Genomic DNA, 18933 nt, shown 5'->3' with positions numbered 1-18933 from the left:
ATACAAGCATTTCGCTACACCCGCAATAACATCTGCTAAACATGTATGTGTGACCAATAAAATGTGATTTGATTTGGAGGATGGTACGGTGCTGGTGGAAAGCTATGGCTGGCAACAACACCTGACTCTGTACTTCAGGCCGCTGCCACATGTCAAGCAGTACCAGCACTTCAGTTGAATATCATTTTCATTGCATTGTATGAGGTTATTCTTCTTATCTAAACTTGGGAGGTGAATTAATGTTATGCAAGGTTGTAATGTCTTCTCAATTTTTTTAATTTCCTGTTTTACAGCTTCAATGCTCTGGAGCCTGGTCTTGTTGTCGCCAAGGAGCATCACTGACATCCTTCCTCCCATAGATGGTCTGCCTGTACAAGCACCACTTGGACTGGACACAGCTAGACAGACTTATCTTTTTGAGAAGATCAGGGAGTTTTGCAACGAAGAGGCTATGGACATCACATGCCCTGCGCCAAAGTCAAGGGCAGGACTGAAACAGGCTCTCCGAATATAGATTCCCTTGTTCATCCGTGGTTCAGAGGGACCAGTTCATCACTGGGGTCCAGTTCCCAGTCATCAGCACTATCTGCAGTGCCTCTATTCACATAACTCTCCTAACACACATGTCATATATTGCTGCGACTATTTTTTTTTTTTATCCTGCTGCTCAGCCACTTTACCCCTGATTGTATGCATATAACTGCCTCATCTATCACCAATATCACTGATATCATTATTGTTCTTGTACATGCTGTTTATTATTTTGTTCTTTCTCTACTGGCATTGACACTTGTTATTTTTTCTTTACATTGACACAATCTATTTTGATATTGCAACTATGCAAGTAACCATTTCGCTGTACCGTTTATACCTTCTGAGAAAGACCCATCAATTTAGCAAAATGTGTCTGGGTAAGCGTCATCTAATATTTATAAAACATTTTTATCTGGACACTTTCTGTTTACCTGGAATTTTTCCTTATTTTAGGCTACTACTTTTACCACTTTTAGTCTTCATCTTTACTACACTACTCACTGTTTAGCACATGACGTCACATGTGAATCCTTAAAGAGATGTGTGGGGCTGGCTTAAAAGGGTGTGAACCATGCTGAATGGGAGTAGACAAAGAAGAGCTTTCCGGTAGGTGTACCAAAATATTCAAGGGCCATTTTCTCAAAAGTGAGGTTACAAGTTTATCAACTTTCAAAGCAGAATTCATTTCCCATTTTTCGTCAAATGCAGTGTTTGATATACAGTACCATTTTGTAGCTCTGTCTGTGCTTTTATCCAATGTAAAAACAACACAATTTCAAATTTTGCTATATCAAGGCTGTCGGTCACATAACGCGAACATCTAACAACCCAAAGGTTACGTGTTTGAGTCTCATCACGGACAACTTTACCATTTTAACTAATTAGCAATTTTGCAATTACTTGCTACTTTGTAACTGCTTAGCATGTTAGCTAACTCTTCTCTGAACCTTAATGTTAACACTAACCCGTAGCCTAACTAACGTTAGTCACCTAGCTAACGTTACGAATGGATGACGGACATCCCAAAATGAATACATACCAATACGAAATGTAACATTTTGCACTGTCCCGGATTTACATGTACTATGTTACGTCTAGCTCTTGAGTCCAGGTTGCTCTGTCTGGCAGGTACTGGTCAAATCAACAATGAAAGATGTTCAGAATCAACACTATCTCAGAGTGTCTTCCCCTCTGAAGTGGTACATCAGAGTGGAACTGGATTTTTGGTTGATTCACAACAGTCAACAAAACAGGTCAAAGAGCTTACTTATCTTTTGTGAAAGTATATAAACACAGCAGTTTGATAGGTATAGTTTTTTTTTAAACATCTGAAAAGTCTTCAGACTTACTTTGACTCATTCTGCACATCCACGGTGAAAACGCAACTCTACTATTCCTGTAGAAAAGCTTTAATCGCAATGAGAGAATGATATGAGAATTGTGAAGAGTTGTTTACCAGTGCATTTCTAGGCTGCTCCCTTGTTGTTTTCATATCATTCTATGGAGCGGAAAAACAGGGAAGGTGACACAATGGGATGGCATACCATCCATTCACACCTCCCGGCCTGTTTGTAGGCCATCAGGCTGAAGCACTATCTTTCTGCCTTCAACTTGCAAATGGGGGATAAATTAATGAGAACAACCCTCAGAAGCACCAGTCGAGCCCCTCCCAAGAAATCAGTCATTGACTAGACCTCACTGATTCAAACACACAAGTGATCTGAGCAAACTTGAGCTATCCCTGAATGAAAACTTAAACTACACTCGAAAAAAAGATGTGCATGTGAAACCAGTAAAATACAATATTGGTGCTTTTCTACATTACCTGGTATCTTACATTTGTTTTGTATACCTGTGTGTCTGAGACATGCAGTATGCTGCAAAACAGATGGTTCTCTTTGGGAGTATACATTTGACATATTTAGCAGATGCTATTATTCAGAGATATTTACAGTAGTGAGTGCATACATTTTCCTACTGCTCCCCCATGGGAATCAAACCCACAACCCTGGTGTTGCAAGTGCCATGCTCTACCAACTGAGCAACACAGGACAAATGAATCTTAATCTCATTCAATGTGGTGATAACTAATGAAGCTCTTATCTGTGGCTGCAGGTGTAACCAGGGTCCTTTAGAGCTTCAGTAACATTCTGTTCCAACTGAGCTATTTAGCCCCAATAAAATAGCAGTGTTGGGGAAGCTACTCTGAAAATATAGTTTCCCAAGCTACCAATGACTTCACACTGGAGAAAGTTAAGCTACACTAAAGCTACCAGTAAGAAAGATATTGTTGACTTAACTCTGAAAAAGTAGTTTACTACATCCAAACTACTAAATTATCATATCTAAATGTGAAATTTCATAGACTACAAATTGCAAGAACAGATCACTCTGACGTCAATGTTAATAACAGAATGTAATTTAGCCTATAAAACACAGAAACTATGTTTCAAGTGAGAACTAGGCAGGTCTGATGCTGAAAAAGAAAGGAAATTCTTATCTACTCCATCCACATTTCCTTTTCTTAAAAAAAAAAAGTAGTGTTGTTCCAGTAGTTAGAAAAAGTAATTAACTACTGAAAGGACTACCAAGATTAGCTTTTTGTTCAACTACCACCAAGCTACTGCAAAATGTAGTTAAATTACTAGTTGAACTAGACGTAGCTCCTTACATTGTAAAATAGTTACTCTTCGAAAAATCTTTAGTGAACTGTGTCTGTTCCTTGAACACTCCAAAATCGGAGTGCTGTACACCTTGGAGTAACCATCTAAGGGAAGTACTAACTTCTATTCAGATGCTAATCATCGTTCTTGGATGCTGCCTTCCTTTCTAGAGTATGAATGCATAATTACAAAGCTGTTTTAGAGGCCTGGACACATTTGTACAAACTGTGCGGCACTACATCGCACTATATAATTTGAGTATCAATTAGTTCTAAATTGGAATTAGAGTTTGAGCCCATGGTCCAGACACATGGCTGGTTTCGTGGACCTTGAGTATATTCCTGTATTTAAAAGCACTTTCAATAGAGATTCTTCATTGGGCAGACTTTTTAGGAGTAGGTTGAATCTGTGTCTGGGAAATTGTCCCTTAAAATGCACTCTAGGCTTTTCAATTTGAGAGATACACCATTTGTGGCATTAGGACAGAGCCCTGTTTTAAATACAGGATTGTCAAAACAACATCACATAGAGTAGGGCCAACCAAACGGAGAGCCCCTGGTGTTTGATTTGAAGTCAGATGCGGTCTCAATTTACTGTTCAAAGTTTTTTTTTAAATTAATATTCAAGATGTCTTGCCCATGTGGTTGCTGTGCCCCCCAATCAAATCTCACTTAGGGGTGATTTGCCTGATGAGCTTCCCTGATGTTTTCCTGAACTTTCCAATACTTTTCTAATGCAGTTCAGATACTTACTGCTGCAAATAGAAATTGTTACACCTTTCCCATATTCAAGTAATTTGAAAAATATTCAAGTTATTATCCTTATGATCTGTATGAATGATTTTTTTTAATGCATCTTTAATACCGGTAATCAGAATGTGCTATAGGTATCAAGTTATATGGCTGCAATTTGATTCATGTTTGAAGTGTGATTTTATGATTGCTTACTAAAAAGCTGTTGTTTAAAGCCCCTAAAAAGCTAAATACATCCTAACTATTTGTTCAGCCCAGGGCCCACCACTCAGATTATATTTTGGCCCACCAAGCCCAAAACTTTAAGCACCCCTTAGAGCAATGCAGCTTTTGTTTTATACACAGCCACAAACAGTCAGTTAATGCAAGGTGCCTGAGGGACCAAATTAATAAATGTAGAAGTCCTATCCCAAGTTTTATTAGGTAGTCCAAATGAAGTCACAAAATTTAAGCCATAACAGTAATTGTTCATGGTATTCATAGAATGTGAAAGAAGGGAGAGAGGGTCTCGCTCAACAAACGCAAAGGAGGAAAATAAGTTTCCATAGTCATGAACGCTCATATACCCTCCCTTGTATTTTCACACTACTCTGCTTGCGTCGCCAGTAAACAAGTGGGGCTGTTGCCAAGGATGGCTCGCCAGTGAAAGAAATGACGCGTCGCGGTGGAGAGAGCTTCCCTAGCAACCACTTCTCTGCTGGCCAAATCATCATGTGACACGGCTCATGCGCCGAATGCTTTGGTGACTCAGAGACGTCTTCCTCTGAGTGAGCTCTGTGAACTGAGGGTGGGGTGTGAGCGTGCAACTTCAGCAGCAAGTCCTATTTGTCAAGTCCTGAGAAAGCACAAAGGACACTCTGTTCTCTGTTGGAAGCCTGATTAGATCACACCACAATGGCCAACTCAAATTGGTCAGAATGTCCCCTAGATATCTCCGTTTGTGGTTCATAGCCTACTGACCTGTCATGCTATAGACATTTGAGGTTGCGGCAAGATAACAACGTAACGTTATATTTATTTGTAGTTTGGAGACTAAATAAATTCGGCATATATGGAAGTTGCACTTGTGTCTTAAACAACTACCCACAATCACAATAATTTTCCCACAATCATATAACGTTTAGCCTACAGTTACTTGAAACTTCTTTCTTTGAAACATTTTATTTGACATTTTCAATACATCACAAATACTCATCTTCTGATAATAATCTGTATTCAGTAACAGCTCAAGGTAGAAGTTTCCTGGGTGAACACAGATCTAGGATCAGATACCATCCCCAGCTCCTAACGAAACATCTCTGCCTTTCTCCAAATGAGAAAATGAATTTAGAATTGAGTCCACTCTGTATAGTGGCAATATCCCAAATAGGCTCGCCCATATCTAACGCATGCGCAGTTTGATGTCGCAGTGGAAGCCACAATGCTTGCAACCGAAATATGAGCGTTGTCAAGAGAATATATGCGGTTCTAACAAATATAAGGGTCGTGTTGAGACTGGAAATTGATATTGTTTGCTTGCATGGATTACTGCAGTTGTGTCAAGGAAACATTTCAATCAATATTTCTGTAAATCCAAGCCGCACCACGTGGGTTGGGTTTGTCCAATCGGTGCAAAGCTGTGATACACGAAAGTATGCTCTTTGTTCTGGATTTTGCAAAGTTATACGGTCTAATTAACTTTAATACAGCAACATGTGGACAAATGATATAATTTGTTACGGCAAGATGACAATCCGGATACATCAATATATTTTTTCCTGGAGCAGTTGTGTAGCCTCCAACCTTTGGCAAACAGTGCGCCATTAGCTTATTTATCACATGACTTCCCTTCCCCCACTTCATTGAATGAGGAAGAAGTCGGACATGTTGGAGGAAAATGTGTTGAAAAAAAAACGATCGTGGTGGAGGACAAGGAGATTTTTGAAGGAAAGTTTTACTCTGCGTAATGGATTTACAAATCGAGATTTTTAGTAGTTAATTTTCATGTAACCCTGGGAATCAATTTGCAAAATGTATTTTTTCCTTCATATTTACTCACGATTAAGAATATCAATGCATGGTTTAATTCAATGTTCGATGTATTTCGAGGCTTTTAAATGTATAATTTTTGTCCGTATATATTGAAAATCGTGAGAATTTAGTTCAGTGACATTGGAGAGAACGTGTAACCTTGGTGTGGGGGATGGGTATTAGCATTAGGGAACCATTTTGTACAGCTCTTAACTACTTTACGAGTTTATTTTGTTGTCGAAGGTTGGCATTTTGCTGATTCATTGTAGTTTGTTGCACGTGGACTTGGTAGAATGAGTATCTTGTCGGTATATATGATAGGAACTGTTTGGGGATTTAGTTTGTCTGAATGTAGGTTTTCTGTTTGGGTTTTCTCTGGGCAGCTCATGTTGGGAGATTGTAAGGCTTATAAATTACGATTTAGTTGAAGTGTTCAAATCGTGGATGCGGCCTACATGGGTGTTATTGAAGCAGAGCAACATGGCTCTAAAATTCTTAAAACCGAGTGCAACCTTTGCTTGAAGTGTCTCATAGTAATTCTTATAAAAGTGATTGATTGTTATCCGAAACTCTACTTTGATAACCATTTCAGCAAGAGTTGAGAGAAATGCTGTGTCATTCAATGGAGGGCAATTTCCTTTACCACTTTGGCTTAGGGTGGAAGTTTGCCTTTATAAGCCATTTAAAAAAACCCAGCTTGAGTGCGAGTTATGGTATTTTATCCATCAGATGTTAAGCCACTAATAGTATGGTAAGTTCTGAAATATTAGGCCTTGGATAATGATGGCCTTTTTCAGTTGTCTGTAAATTGTCATCTTGGTTAAATGTAGCTAGGTCAAACAGCACGTGGCTCTTACTTGGTATACGAGTAGTTTAGAACTAGGCGTTATGATCGCCTTTGTTTCAATGCAGGGAGTGGTATTTCTTGTACATTGTGACACCATCTCATAGGCTAATAATTTGTATGCAGACAGTAAAGTTCGTGTGCACTCTTTGCACTTCAAGATGGCGCTCCAACACTTGGGAAGGACTCAAATGCGGCTACTCGGAGAGAAATGTGTCGTTGAGCGCTCGGCCTACGTTTGGCATCTGATAGATACGCGTGACCGGACTCGCTAACCAATGGCTTGCTTTCTGTTTACTCTGGAAGTTCGCGCTAGAGATTCAGCGACCAATCATTATCGTTGCTCTGCCCACGTTGACGTAATGTAATTTGATGAGTGAAAGGGCGGGTTTTGGGATGTCGCATTTCGTAAAAGAGTAGCGACGTAAAACAACCACAAAAAAATAATACTTTTTGAGTGATGGGAGGTCTAGTCAGTGATAACGAGAATTTTGTTTGATTGACAATAACAATATGCGAATAGGTTGGATGAAAAGCATAATAGAAAAACAGTTATTTGGGGGGCTGTGCTAACTGGCGGACGTATTCAACTGCGAATAGAAAATACGGGGCGTAGTCTTAAGTTACCGTATCCAATAGGATGAATGGTTGGTCTATAAAGTATCGGGCGTAGACGTGAGTTGCCATTTCGCTGAAGCAGTGGTCAGTCTAGTGCTGTGGGGGCTGGAGGAAAGGACGGGCGAAGCAGGAACTTGAATATTGGTATTTAAACAGAATCCGGATCCATCCTGATGGAGACGGCCATAAACCCGCCCCATGACAGGTACCGATCGGAACAATTGACTTTAAGTTTGCGATCTGACAGGATATTGTTGCATTAAGATTTGCATTAACTCACAAACCGATGTTTTCTTATTACCGACATGTACACTGGCTGTACATCCAAAGACTGCTCAGCCGGCGTAGAGCGTTTATATCTTTTTTGCAATAAAAAATTATATATTGGACGTTTGTCAGGATATGACCACTCTTCGTCAACCTGCAAAATAACACTTAATTGGGACGACTGTCGTTTACATTTTGCTGCACCGACGCCATCTTCCCAGCGTCTCGGCTAGCTAGTCCTTGCTGTAGTGTTGCCTAGCCCAGTAAGAAGTGAACTAGTTTCACGTTGTGACTGTATATTATTGCTGGCGACGTTGGATCAGCTTGCCGTGTCAGCTAGATACGTTAGTTGCAGACGGCTATTGCTTGCCAGGGAGTCTGCTTTATGTACCGCGCTAGCTACCATGGGGATAAGCTTGCTGTGTCAGTTAGCTAGCTACGGGTACGGCAGACGGCCATTACTTGCGAATAAGTCTGCTTGGTAGCGATCTAACAAGTAGCTAGTTTCCGCTAGCTCAAGTTGACAAATTCGCATGGATTTACTGTAGCATAATCGCGAATGTTTTCCTTAGCTACGTTACTAGCCATCTCGTCGAGTAAAAGCCGACGTTTTGCTAATCACAACACAGCAGTGGCTAACGTTAGCTAGTGATTGTGGTGGCATGATAGGCTTATTTAAAAAAAATAAAAAAAAATGTATTTGACCTTTATTTAACTAATTAAGCTGGCTAGCCAAGGTAAGCTCGTAAGGTAGCTAGCTATCCTTACCTGTTGGGGCTATTTGGAGAGCCTCGGTCTCGTGTATTTGGATGGGGAACTATTGCTAGTTAACTAGCCAGCCGGCTAGTCCAATTTGTTTTGCGGACACGTGAAATGTTTAGTGAACGTTACATTTCATAGCTGCGTTTCGGTTACGTAATAGTGCTGATCATTTAGTCATTCTGTATCATTTCCGCCTAATGCCAGGCCCATGCAATGGTATTTTTAACAGCGTGTGCAAGTCACGTGTCTAATTGGACGGAAATAGTTACCCATCAGTTGCTTGCAATGGCCTCACAGTCCACTTACCTTTCCTCTCACCAAACTTTTTATGTTACTACAGTACTGGACATCGTTTAATCTGACAGTGATATATTACTGCTCACATAATAGTGAACTAGTCCAGTGCAACGTTCTCAATGGTGGTCTTCCATTTCCCCACATTTCTTTTTTAAAGGTAGTGCTGCACATGTACAATTATAACATTATACGTTTTTTGTTGCTGACAAGTCTCAGCGACTTAAGTGTTTTGAGTATAAAAAAAAAAAACTTTTATAATAAAGTACATCAAATGTCAAATGTGTTTTCCAACTTGTATCATTGAATAACAGCTGATATTAAACTGTATATAGGGGAGGGGTTATCTCTGACTTGGATTGTCCTCTTGATCAGTATAGGCTACACCCCAAGTTTACCTGTCATCAAGAAACTCTGAAAGTCTTCATTTTGTAGAATTGGTAATGGAACAATCATGACAGCATGACCTCCACAACGGGCATGTGCAGCAGTAGTGTTACTAATTTGTTTGGGTTCCTGTTGAGGTAAGCACAGGTGAATATTAAATTCTGCTCAAATAGTCTCTGTGTTCACTTATGAGGAAGACGCAGCCCAACTGATCTAGTCCTGAATGAAGGGGCGCACAGACTACAGTATGGAATGGTTTGCTCTTTTGATATTCACTTGAGCATAAAATAGATTTATCACATGCGCCGAATGCTACTGGAGTATGCCTTGTGTACTTTTCCCAACGATTCAGGGTTTATGAAAAAAATAAGGTATTATAAATTACACAAGGTCAATATATATATACAGACAGGGAGTATCAATACTAGATCAATGTGCAGAGGTACTTGAGGTAGAGATGTGTGTAAAAGGTGACTAGGCATCTATATAGAGATTAGAGAATTGGATCAGCCAAACAAACCACAATTGGTTAATCTTATTTGAGTATTGGGGATTGGCAAATATTGAACCCCTGCTTTTCTGGTGTAAGCACAAGACATGGCACCCAGTTGCGTCACTGAACTTTTCCATGTTTCTTAGCTTGTCTGTATAGAGGAAGTTGTTCATTATTGGTAACATTATGAAGAAAGCACCAAAGAGTATTTGTCTATAAGTGGCTTCTAATTGCCAACAAACTGCACTCTTAAATAGTTGGTCAATTATGTACACACAGTTAATACTCACAGGGCATGGAATACAAATCAAAACATTTTGGCACTGTTTTACTCGTGTATATAAACTTGCCCTTCATTCAGAGGTATGGCGTATGTAAATCATTCTGCTCATAGGGCACTTGAACAGGGTTAAGGTAACTTGTGAGTTGATTGAAGATATCACTGCACTCTTGAGCCCCTCGATTTAAGATTTCTTTTGACACATGCATATTGTATTTTGGTCACAATGCTAAATGTACACACCACAATTGACTGCAGACTGCAGACTTGGACTTCTACTTTGCCTCTATTGTAGGTGATGGTGGGGGGGGTAGTGCCTAGTTACCATGGTTATACCAGCATACCATCCAATGGAACAGACTTGTTAGCTTCGTTGCCATGGCGCAATGGGCAGTTAAATGCATGCAAATGGCTTTCCCTTTTTTCTGTAGCATTGCTCTCCTCAAAGCCTCTGGGTGTATAATGGCGGGATTATGGGATCATATCACCAGTACACAATGGTCAATGCATTCGAGTCCACAGTTTCAATTAACAAGCTGCTTGTATGTTAATTTATGTTCACTATGAGTATCACTGTTGCTGTGTATGTCCAGCCAGGCTCTTATCACAGTTTTAACAGATTTGTGTTTCCGTTGAGACCACTTCAGCCCACAGATATCAGCCAGGGGCACTAAACCACGGCCGGCACAAATGATTCATCAGTCATTGGGTTCCTTGTCTTGGTTTATTGCATAAGCTTTTTGGCAATTCGTAAAGTGAACCACACAAATGCCTGCCTGAGGCCAGCTGTCCAAGAACTCCTGAAACCACACCCAGATTCCAGTGTCATAGATCACCACATTTTATACAGCCTGTGACGGTACGGGTATTGAGGCTAATCTTCTAGTTTTTGACAATGCTGATGAGGCAGTTGTGAATCGTAACTAACTCAAAGCTCAACTGAAACCGAATCATGGTGCGGGCGCATGACTCACTTTTGTTAACCTGTCTTCATTTTAAGACGTTTAGAGAGGGCTAGCTAGGTAGAAGGCTAGCTCTACAAAGGCTGCTGTGTCACATCCAATACCCCCTCCTTTCTCCGCCTCCCAATTCTTCTCTATGCCCCACTGCTCTATGCTTATTCCCTCCTCCCTGTCCGTCAACAGCTCCCTGGGCGGGGTCGACATAGGCCTGCAGGGCGTCATGACGATGGAGCAGGGCCCTCCGGGCCCCGGCAAGCGCATCCGGAAACCGTCACTGCTGTTTGAGGGATTCGAGGGCCCGCCTTTGCTCCCCCATGGGCAAGCGCCCCCCTCTGGGTCACCACGGCCCCTAGTGTACGACACCAACCGGCAGGGCCGCGCCACCAACCAGCTGCAGTTCCTCCAGAGAGCCATGATGAAGTCCCTGTGGAGGCACCACTTCGCATGGCCCTTCCATGAGCCTGTAGACGCCTCCAAGCTCAGCTTGCCTGTGAGTGTCCCTGCAAGCCACTACCAGAGAGCCCAGTCACATTGTGCTTTAGCTAAAAGAAGACCGACAACAGTGGCTATTTATAGATATTCAAATAGAGTTATCTTGTTTGCATATTAGGATGTCCGTTTTCAGAACCAACTGTAGAATTATTCATCTTTTAGGTTGGGAAGTTTTATAGAAGCTTCTTTTTTTAAACATTTTTTTAAAGCTTGCAGACAATACAGTACTGAATAGGTCTGTAGAGCTCAGTGTACTTATCGGTAGAGCAGCATTAAGTAAACCTGCTCCTCTCTGCCTCAGGACTATCACAAGATCATCAAACAGCCCATGGACATGGGGACCATCAAGAGGCGCCTGGAGAACAACTACTACCGCAGCGCCAGCGAGTGCATGCAGGACTTCAACACCATGTTCACCAACTGCTACATCTACAACAAGGTGTGTGTGACATTTTCAGTCAGAAATAAGGCTTTGACCAACTGAGGTTACTGGCTGGACACTAGAGGGAGTCGAAACTCCAGTTGAGTAACAAAGCCCATTATCTATTTATATTTTACAGCCCTGGAAGCTGTCAGAGATATGTCACTAATAAACACAGTCTGGTAGAAATGAGGCTGATCTCACATCTTAATTAGGGAAGTTACATGTATTCTCCAGCCGAATAAAGCTTTTCCATGGTGACTGTCTCCCAGCCAACAGATGACATTGTTCTGATGGCCCAGTCCCTGGAGAAGGCTTTCCTTCAGAAGGTTGCCCAGATGCCCCAGGAGGAGATAGAACTGCCCCCTCCTCCCCCACGGGGCAAACCGGGCAAGCCAGGCAAAGGACGCAGAGCCGCAGGTGAGCATGAGGGGGGTTGTGTGATTCTGTTTGTGTACGGCTAATGAATGTTTTTGAGTGTGATTGTTTTTTTTTTTGGGGGGGGGGGTACTTTTTGTATGATTATTTTGGGGGAAACATGTTCTGTTTTGATATTGACTCAGATGATATATATATATATGCCATTTAGCCATGACGCTTTTATCCAAAGTGATGCATATATATTTCTTATGGGTGGCCCCAGTGGGAATCGAACCCACAAACCTTGGCATGGGCAAACACCATGCTCTACCAACTGAGCCACACAGGACCCCGTGAATACGCATAATCTCCCATGCGTAATACATTTTTCTTCATTTGCCTCAGTACTAGGAGGAGTGACCACTGCTCACCAGGTCCCGGCAGTGTCCCAGTCCGCGTACTCTCCCCCCACGCCAGACACCCCGGAGTCGCTGCTCTCCACCCCCCCACAGACACTCCAGGCCAAGAGTTTACCTCCTACCCTCCACAGTACTCCTGCTATGCTAGGCTTACCCCCCACACAGCCCACAGCCAAGGTAAGGGCAGCAGTCGATACACAAATACTGTCAACTACTGTCTGTGCACTGTTCACTTACCCCTAAACTACACTAATGTTGTACAACTTTACCTTATGGCCTTGCAGCTGACAGTGCTACTGTAAATGAAAGTACCTACTGATCAAAGTGTTTGCGACAATGTTAGGGCAGCAGTTGGTGACATCATCTGTCGTTTAGAATGATCTGAAATGGCAGGCTGTTCGGTCAATGACAAGAGCCCCTGTGTCTCTGTCTCAAACAGAAAAAGGGAGTGAAGCGGAAAGCAGACACCACCACCCCCACCACCATGGCCATGCCCATACCCATCACCATGGGCGTTGGCGGGATTGGCATGGGCATGGTCGGTGGACCCGACTCCCCGTTGACACTCACCTCGCTGGGGGTAGGCCAAGGCCTCGGCATGGGGATGGGTATTGGTATGGGCCGCGGCAGAGGCATGGCGGGCGCCAAAGCAGCTGCAGGGAGGCGGGGAGTCAGTGGGCGCCCTATCAAGCCACCGAAGAAAGACCTGCCTGACTCGGTGCAGCTCCAGCCGGTGCGACGAGGCAAACTGGGCCAGCAGCTCCGGTACTGCAACGGGATTCTCAAAGAGCTGCTGTCCAAGAAACATGCGGCGTACGCCTGGCCTTTCTACAAACCAGTGGACGCCTCCATGCTGGGCCTACATGACTACCACGACATCATCAAGCAGCCCATGGACCTCAGCACCATCAAGGTACATGCCCTACCACACAGCCTGTTTTGTAATCCTTATGGACTCTAGGTAGGGCTGTACATCACAGCTTCATCAAGCACCATAAAGGTAGACTGTCAGTAATTATGTGACGTTAACTTCCTCCACTCTCCCTCTGCAGAGGAAAATGGACAGTCGAGAGTACCGGGACGCCCAGCAGTTTGCCGGTGACGTCAGGATAATGTATTCTAACTGCTATAAGTACAACCCTCCAGACCATGACGTGGTAACCATGGCACGCAAACTACAGGTATGGGTCAACACATTTTACGCATGGAGATATGTCTTTTCCTGGCTGAGTTTTTATGGCCTTGCACAGTAGTTTCACACAGCTGAATGGACACGAGTGCGCTGGTCTGATATAGTCCTCCCCCTCTCCAGGACGTCTTTGAGTTCTGCTTTGCCAAGATGCCCGACGAGCCTGCGGCCCCTCCCGCTTCCATGGGTGGACGCTCCTCATCTTCTTCCTCTTCCTCCTCGTCCTCGTCTGAGAGCGACCCCAGCAGCGAGAGCGAGAGCGACAGCAGCCCCAGCTCGGACAGCGAGGAGGAGCGTGCACACCGCCTGGCCGAGCTGCAGGAACAGGTGTGTACACAGGTAGACTGACCCGGCCCTGCGTCCACCGCAACACCACACACACACCATCACACTGCATCCTCACTATAATACATGGCATTTTAGTCATTTAGCGGATGCTCTTATCCAGAGCGACTTAAAGTTAGCCTTTTCATCTATAGCTAGATGGTTGAGACAACCATATCTCAGTCATAGTGAGTACATTTTTCTTCAATAAAGTAGCTGTCAGCAAAGTCAGTGCTATTAGGAAAAGTCATGTATAGGATTTTTGTATTTATATACAGTGTGTAATATATCTTTTTTTTGCAAAAGTATTTCTGTATACCTTAGCTGGAAGTGGTTGCCACAACAGTCACTGACCATGTCCTCTCCACGGTCCCATCAGCTGAAAGCAGTTCATGAGCAACTGGCCGCACTCTCCCAGGGCCCCATCGTCAAGCCTAAGAGGAAGAAAGAGAAGAAGGACAAGAAGAAGAAGAAGAAGCCCGAGAAGCATCGGGGAAGCCGGGTGCCAGTCGAAGAGGATATGCCCATCCGGCCGCCCAAAACGCCCAAGGTCACCAAGACGTCGAAGATGCCGAAGACACCTAAGACCAAGAGCAGCAAAGGGGGCTCCACACAGGGCAAGAGGGGCACTGGCAAGAAGAGCAACAAGAGCAAGTGGGTGCTCTCTGCTAGCAGCGCTTCAACATCTCTCTGTCATGATATGATTTATTGTCTCCATGCTATAAAAAATCCTCAAGTATTCCTGACAAAAACAAAATGTGCACCTTCAGGATTGAATCATTAAATCACACTTTCACCCTCAGGTCCTCCAAGAAGTCGCAGGCGGTGATGCTCAGCATGCACCAGATGAGCGCTGCCGCCATGCTCCCCCACTACGACTCAGAGGAGGAGGACGAGGTGTCGCCCATGAGCTACGACGAGAAGCGCCAGCTCAGCCTGGACATCAACAAGCTGCCCGGGGAGAAGCTGGGCCGCGTGGTTCATATCATCCAGGCGCGCGAGCCATCGCTGCGCGACACTGACCCAGAGGAGATCGAGATAGACTTTGAGACGCTCAAGCCGTCCACGCTGCGTGAGCTGGAACGCTACGTTATGACCTGCCTCCGCAAGAAGCCTCGCAAACCTTATGGTGAGAGAGCTTTCCTATGTAGTGCCAGATCTGTTTTCAAATCTTCTCTGGTCCCTGGTATGTGTCCCTGGATGGGCGCGACCATAGGGTTTTTATGTCACAATTTTGGTCAAATGTCATAAAGATTTCCCCTGTTCCCAAGATTTCACTGGGTAGCATTATAGTGACTTAATCTCCGGTTTATTTGGATCGGTTGGTGAATGCAGACATTGCATCATCTAACCTCCCGGTCTCCTCTCTGTTAGTAGGGAAGAAAGGTGGAGCAGGGAAGTCCCGGGAGGAGCTGGCTCTGGAGAAGCAGTTGGAACTGGAGCAGAGGTTGCTGGATGTCAGCGGGCAGCTCAACTCTGGCAAGAAGCCTCAGAAAACCAAAGGTGAGTCAGAATAAATCTGGATCACTGCCCACAGAGTAGACATGACAACTCATTTCAGAGCATGCATAGAGATGTGAAACTACAAGCCCAAATGTATTTAAATATTACTGTCTCAGTACATTTTCACTAGCATATGGCCATGTCGACCTACATAGCATGTCATGAAAAAGTTCTGAACGAGATCAGCTCGGGTCTTTGGAAAACGTGTGGGGTTATCTTAACATTATATTACAAGTATTTTATCTTGTGTGTATCGCTCAGCAGAGAAGCCCAGTGCTGTGGAGCCCCATGCCGTGGCGTCTCGCCTCAGCGCCAGCAGCTCCAGCTCAGACTCTTCTTCCTCTTCCTCATCGTCGTCCTCTGACACCAGTGACTCGGACTGAATGCTCCGGAAGGACGGGCCTGGATCCCGCAAACCCCGGATAGGACAGTGCAGAACTGCTAACAGAGCCGCAGGCGGATCAGACTATAGTCAGAACTGACCTGGAATTAAGAGAAAGCTTTCCCTGTGTCCAGAGAAGCCAAACCCAACAGAAAGTGGATGGAGAAATATTGAGTTGTTTCATTGCTTTAGTAACCTAGAGGGTTGACAGAGAATTGCATCGTCTCATTGGAAAAAGTGCCCACGGTAGGATCTCTACAGGCTCTAGAAAGACGGCAGGATCTCTACAGGCTCTAGAAAGACGGCAGGATCTCTACAGGCTCTAGAAAGACGGCAGGATCTCTACAGGCTCTAGAAAGACGGCAGGATCTCTACAGGCTCTAGAAAGACGGCAGGATCTCTACAGGCTCTAGAAAGACGGCAGGATCTCTACAGGCTCTAGAAAGACGGCAGGATCTCTACAGGCTCTAGAAAGACGGCAGGATCTCTACAGGCTCTAGAAAGACGGCAGGATCTCTACAGGCTCTAGAAAGACGGCAGGATCTCTACAGGCTCTAGAAAGACGACAGGATCTCTACAGGCTCTAGAAAGCGAGACGGGTGGATAGGTCCAGAACTCTGGGATCATCTTGTACTATGTCTTTCTCGCCACACTGTGTATATACCGTGTACAAATATATAAATATATATTTTTCTTTTATAAAGAAGAATTTTAAGGAATCCTCAAATGTGGGGAGAAAGTAAAGGTGTAGAAAGGCTGGCTTTAGTCTTTCTGTATAGAGGGCAAAGTGTGTGTGAGAATGTGTGGGGCACGGCCTCGCACAGTAAACACAGTCCTGCTTAGTTGTTCATCTTGTTGATGCAGGTTGTTTAAATCATTGTGCATTGTAAAGCACCTTGGCTCAGTATAAATGTATGAACTGCACACATGGAGAAACTGAAGAGCATCAAGACCGCAACATACGCATGTACTTCTACAGCTTGAGAGGGGTGTCCGTTGTACACATTTAATGAGACGTTTTGGTTTAAGCAAACTAACTTTTTCCTATTTTTTTTTCACTCTGTAAATGACGTGTTTCTATCTTCTTGTGACCAACCTGCAAATAAATTGTGAGGACATGTCTCAATTCAACATTTACCTACACGCAAACAGATTCTTCCCTTGTTGTGTTCCGTCAATTGGATACGTCTAGTGAAGTCTACAGACTACTGAATGGTCACATCTCTCTTGCAAGACATTTGAACTTGCATGGGTAGTGCACAATGACTAGATTGAGACTTCACCTTTTCATTTCACTTTGTCTGGGGGAATTTTTAAAATGTTATATATAAATATAGAGATTTGATCTTAGTACGGTTCAGTGGGGTGCTGACATGCCTTCCTTGTACCCCAGATGTGATTCCCATACCGTTGCCATAGCAGTGCTTTGCGGCACAGAACCACACTATTTATTTTAACTACTTGGCCTTTTAACTTTTTGGCAGCTGGATGTTTTATTCAATTTAGCTAAATCTGGTTTGGGAAGAAGATTGTAGTGACCATTTCCTTGCTCATAGTGCGATTAACAGAAGCTGTATATATGCTTCATGAGATTCGGAGGTACTAAACTGATTTAGTTAAGAATCGTGCTTTTTTTTTTTATATAATAGTTTGAGAATTTAGATTTTGTACTTGTGTGATCAGTTATTTATTTCCCGGGGATTTGAATGGAATCCTGGAATCTTTATTGCATTTACTTGAAGGCAATGGAGAAAGTTATATTGGTAATAATGACAAAAACTACAAGCAAAAATGTGTACAGCTCTAAGGAAAAAAGGCAAGACTTAGACTTTAAAAAAGTGTGGAGCATGTTTCTACCAGAGGTTCCTGGTTTTGCTTTCGTTCTCTTAGTCATGTTCTTCCCCCCTACAATTGAGTGGTTGTTTCTTGTGTTCGGTTTCTTTTCTAAGAAAAAATACTTTGAACTGTCCACCTCTAAAAATAAAGAGAGAGAGAGAGAGAGAGAGCTCTTTAACATTGACTTTGTGTCTGTTTTGATCAAGAAAATGGGTCCATGGAATGATTTGATACAGGGATGAGAAGCTTTCACTTATTAGGGACAATTGTTTTCAAGAGATGAACTTCTTACCATGAGGACATGGATCACTAGATGGCAGCAGTCAGTGAAGAACATGTGTGCCGACCTATTCTCATATCTGTCAGAGAGCAACAGACCCATACACTATGTGGACACCTGCTCGTCGACCATCTCATTCCAAAAACATGGGCATTAATCTTGGAGTTGGTTCCCCCTGCGGCTATAACAGCCTCCACTCTTCTGGGAAGGCTTTACACCACTCCGGCTGACGCTTGGCATTGTGGTCTTAGGCTTGTGTGCGGCAGTGGAGGCTGGTGGGAGGAGCTATAGGAGGATGGGCTGAAATTAATGGAAGAGCTCCTCCCACCAGCTTCCACGCGATTCAGAACTCAGCGGTCCCATTCTGTGAGCTTGTGTTGCTTATCATTTTGTGACTGAGCCGTTGTTGCTCCTAGACGTTTCCACTTCACAATAACAGGACTTAAAGTTCGGGGAAGCTCTAGCAGGGCAGAAATTTGACGAACTGTCTTGTTGGAAAGGTGGCATCCTATGACGGTGCAATGTTGAAAGTCACTGAGCTCTTCAGTAAGGCCCATTCTACTGCCAATGTTTGTCTATGGAGATTGCTGTGCTGTGTGCTTGACTTTATACACCTGTCAGCAACGGGTGTGGCTGAAATGGCCGAATCCAATCATTTGAAGGGGTGTCCACATACTTTTGAATATATAGTGTATTTGCCAAGGTTGAACAGTGCACACAGAGAGATCCTCACTATAGTCACAATCCTCCAGCTTCTGTACCATAATGTATCCATCTAAAAGACAGGGCAAATAACACAACCTCAGCAAAATATTATTTTTATCATGATGTTAAATACACGGTGTTATTTGGACCTATGGT

The 18933-nt window shown here is 43.4% G+C and overlaps 1 protein-coding gene across 8 annotated transcripts; it reads left to right on the top strand.

Moving 5' to 3' along the window:
* Window positions 1–5795: 5795 nt before the first annotated feature.
* On the top strand, window positions 5796–17976 carry brd2a (bromodomain containing 2a). 8 transcript variants are annotated; one of them, XM_021560562.3, is made up of 12 exons: window positions 5796–7626; window positions 11050–11356; window positions 11660–11797; window positions 12052–12199; window positions 12545–12735; window positions 12998–13471; window positions 13611–13739; window positions 13871–14074; window positions 14451–14725; window positions 14875–15200; window positions 15449–15574; window positions 15839–17976. In XM_021560562.3, exons 1-12 carry the CDS (start codon window positions 7595–7597, stop codon window positions 15955–15957), a joined length of 2469 nt encoding a protein of 822 aa, XP_021416237.3. In that variant the 5' UTR covers window positions 5796–7594; the 3' UTR covers window positions 15958–17976. The 8 variants fall into 8 exon arrangements, with proteins under 8 accessions (XP_021416237.3, XP_021416238.3, XP_090084570.1 ...); XM_021560563.3 differs by having other exon boundaries at window positions 15836–17976; XM_090228444.1 differs by having other exon boundaries at window positions 15446–15574.
* Window positions 17977–18933: the final 957 nt, after the last annotated feature.

Source organism: Oncorhynchus mykiss, chromosome 30, assembly GCF_057628025.1.
Source record: "Oncorhynchus mykiss isolate SJ-2025 chromosome 30, ASM5762802v1, whole genome shotgun sequence".
Taxonomy (NCBI): Eukaryota; Metazoa; Chordata; class Actinopteri; order Salmoniformes; family Salmonidae; genus Oncorhynchus; species Oncorhynchus mykiss.
This window is presented reverse-complemented; position numbering and strand designations above follow the sequence as displayed.

Bases quoted from the DNA above. Each gene is read 5' to 3' on its own strand.
- brd2a (XM_021560557.3), top strand. From the start codon at position 7,595: ATGGAGACGGCCATAAACCCGCCCCATGACAG. The intron at 12,736-12,997 runs GTAAGGGCAGCA...TGTCTCAAACAG, and splicing joins CCACACAGCCCACAGCCAAG to AAAAAGGGAGTGAAGCGGAA. The intron at 13,740-13,870 runs GTATGGGTCAAC...CCCCCTCTCCAG, and splicing joins CCATGGCACGCAAACTACAG to GACGTCTTTGAGTTCTGCTT.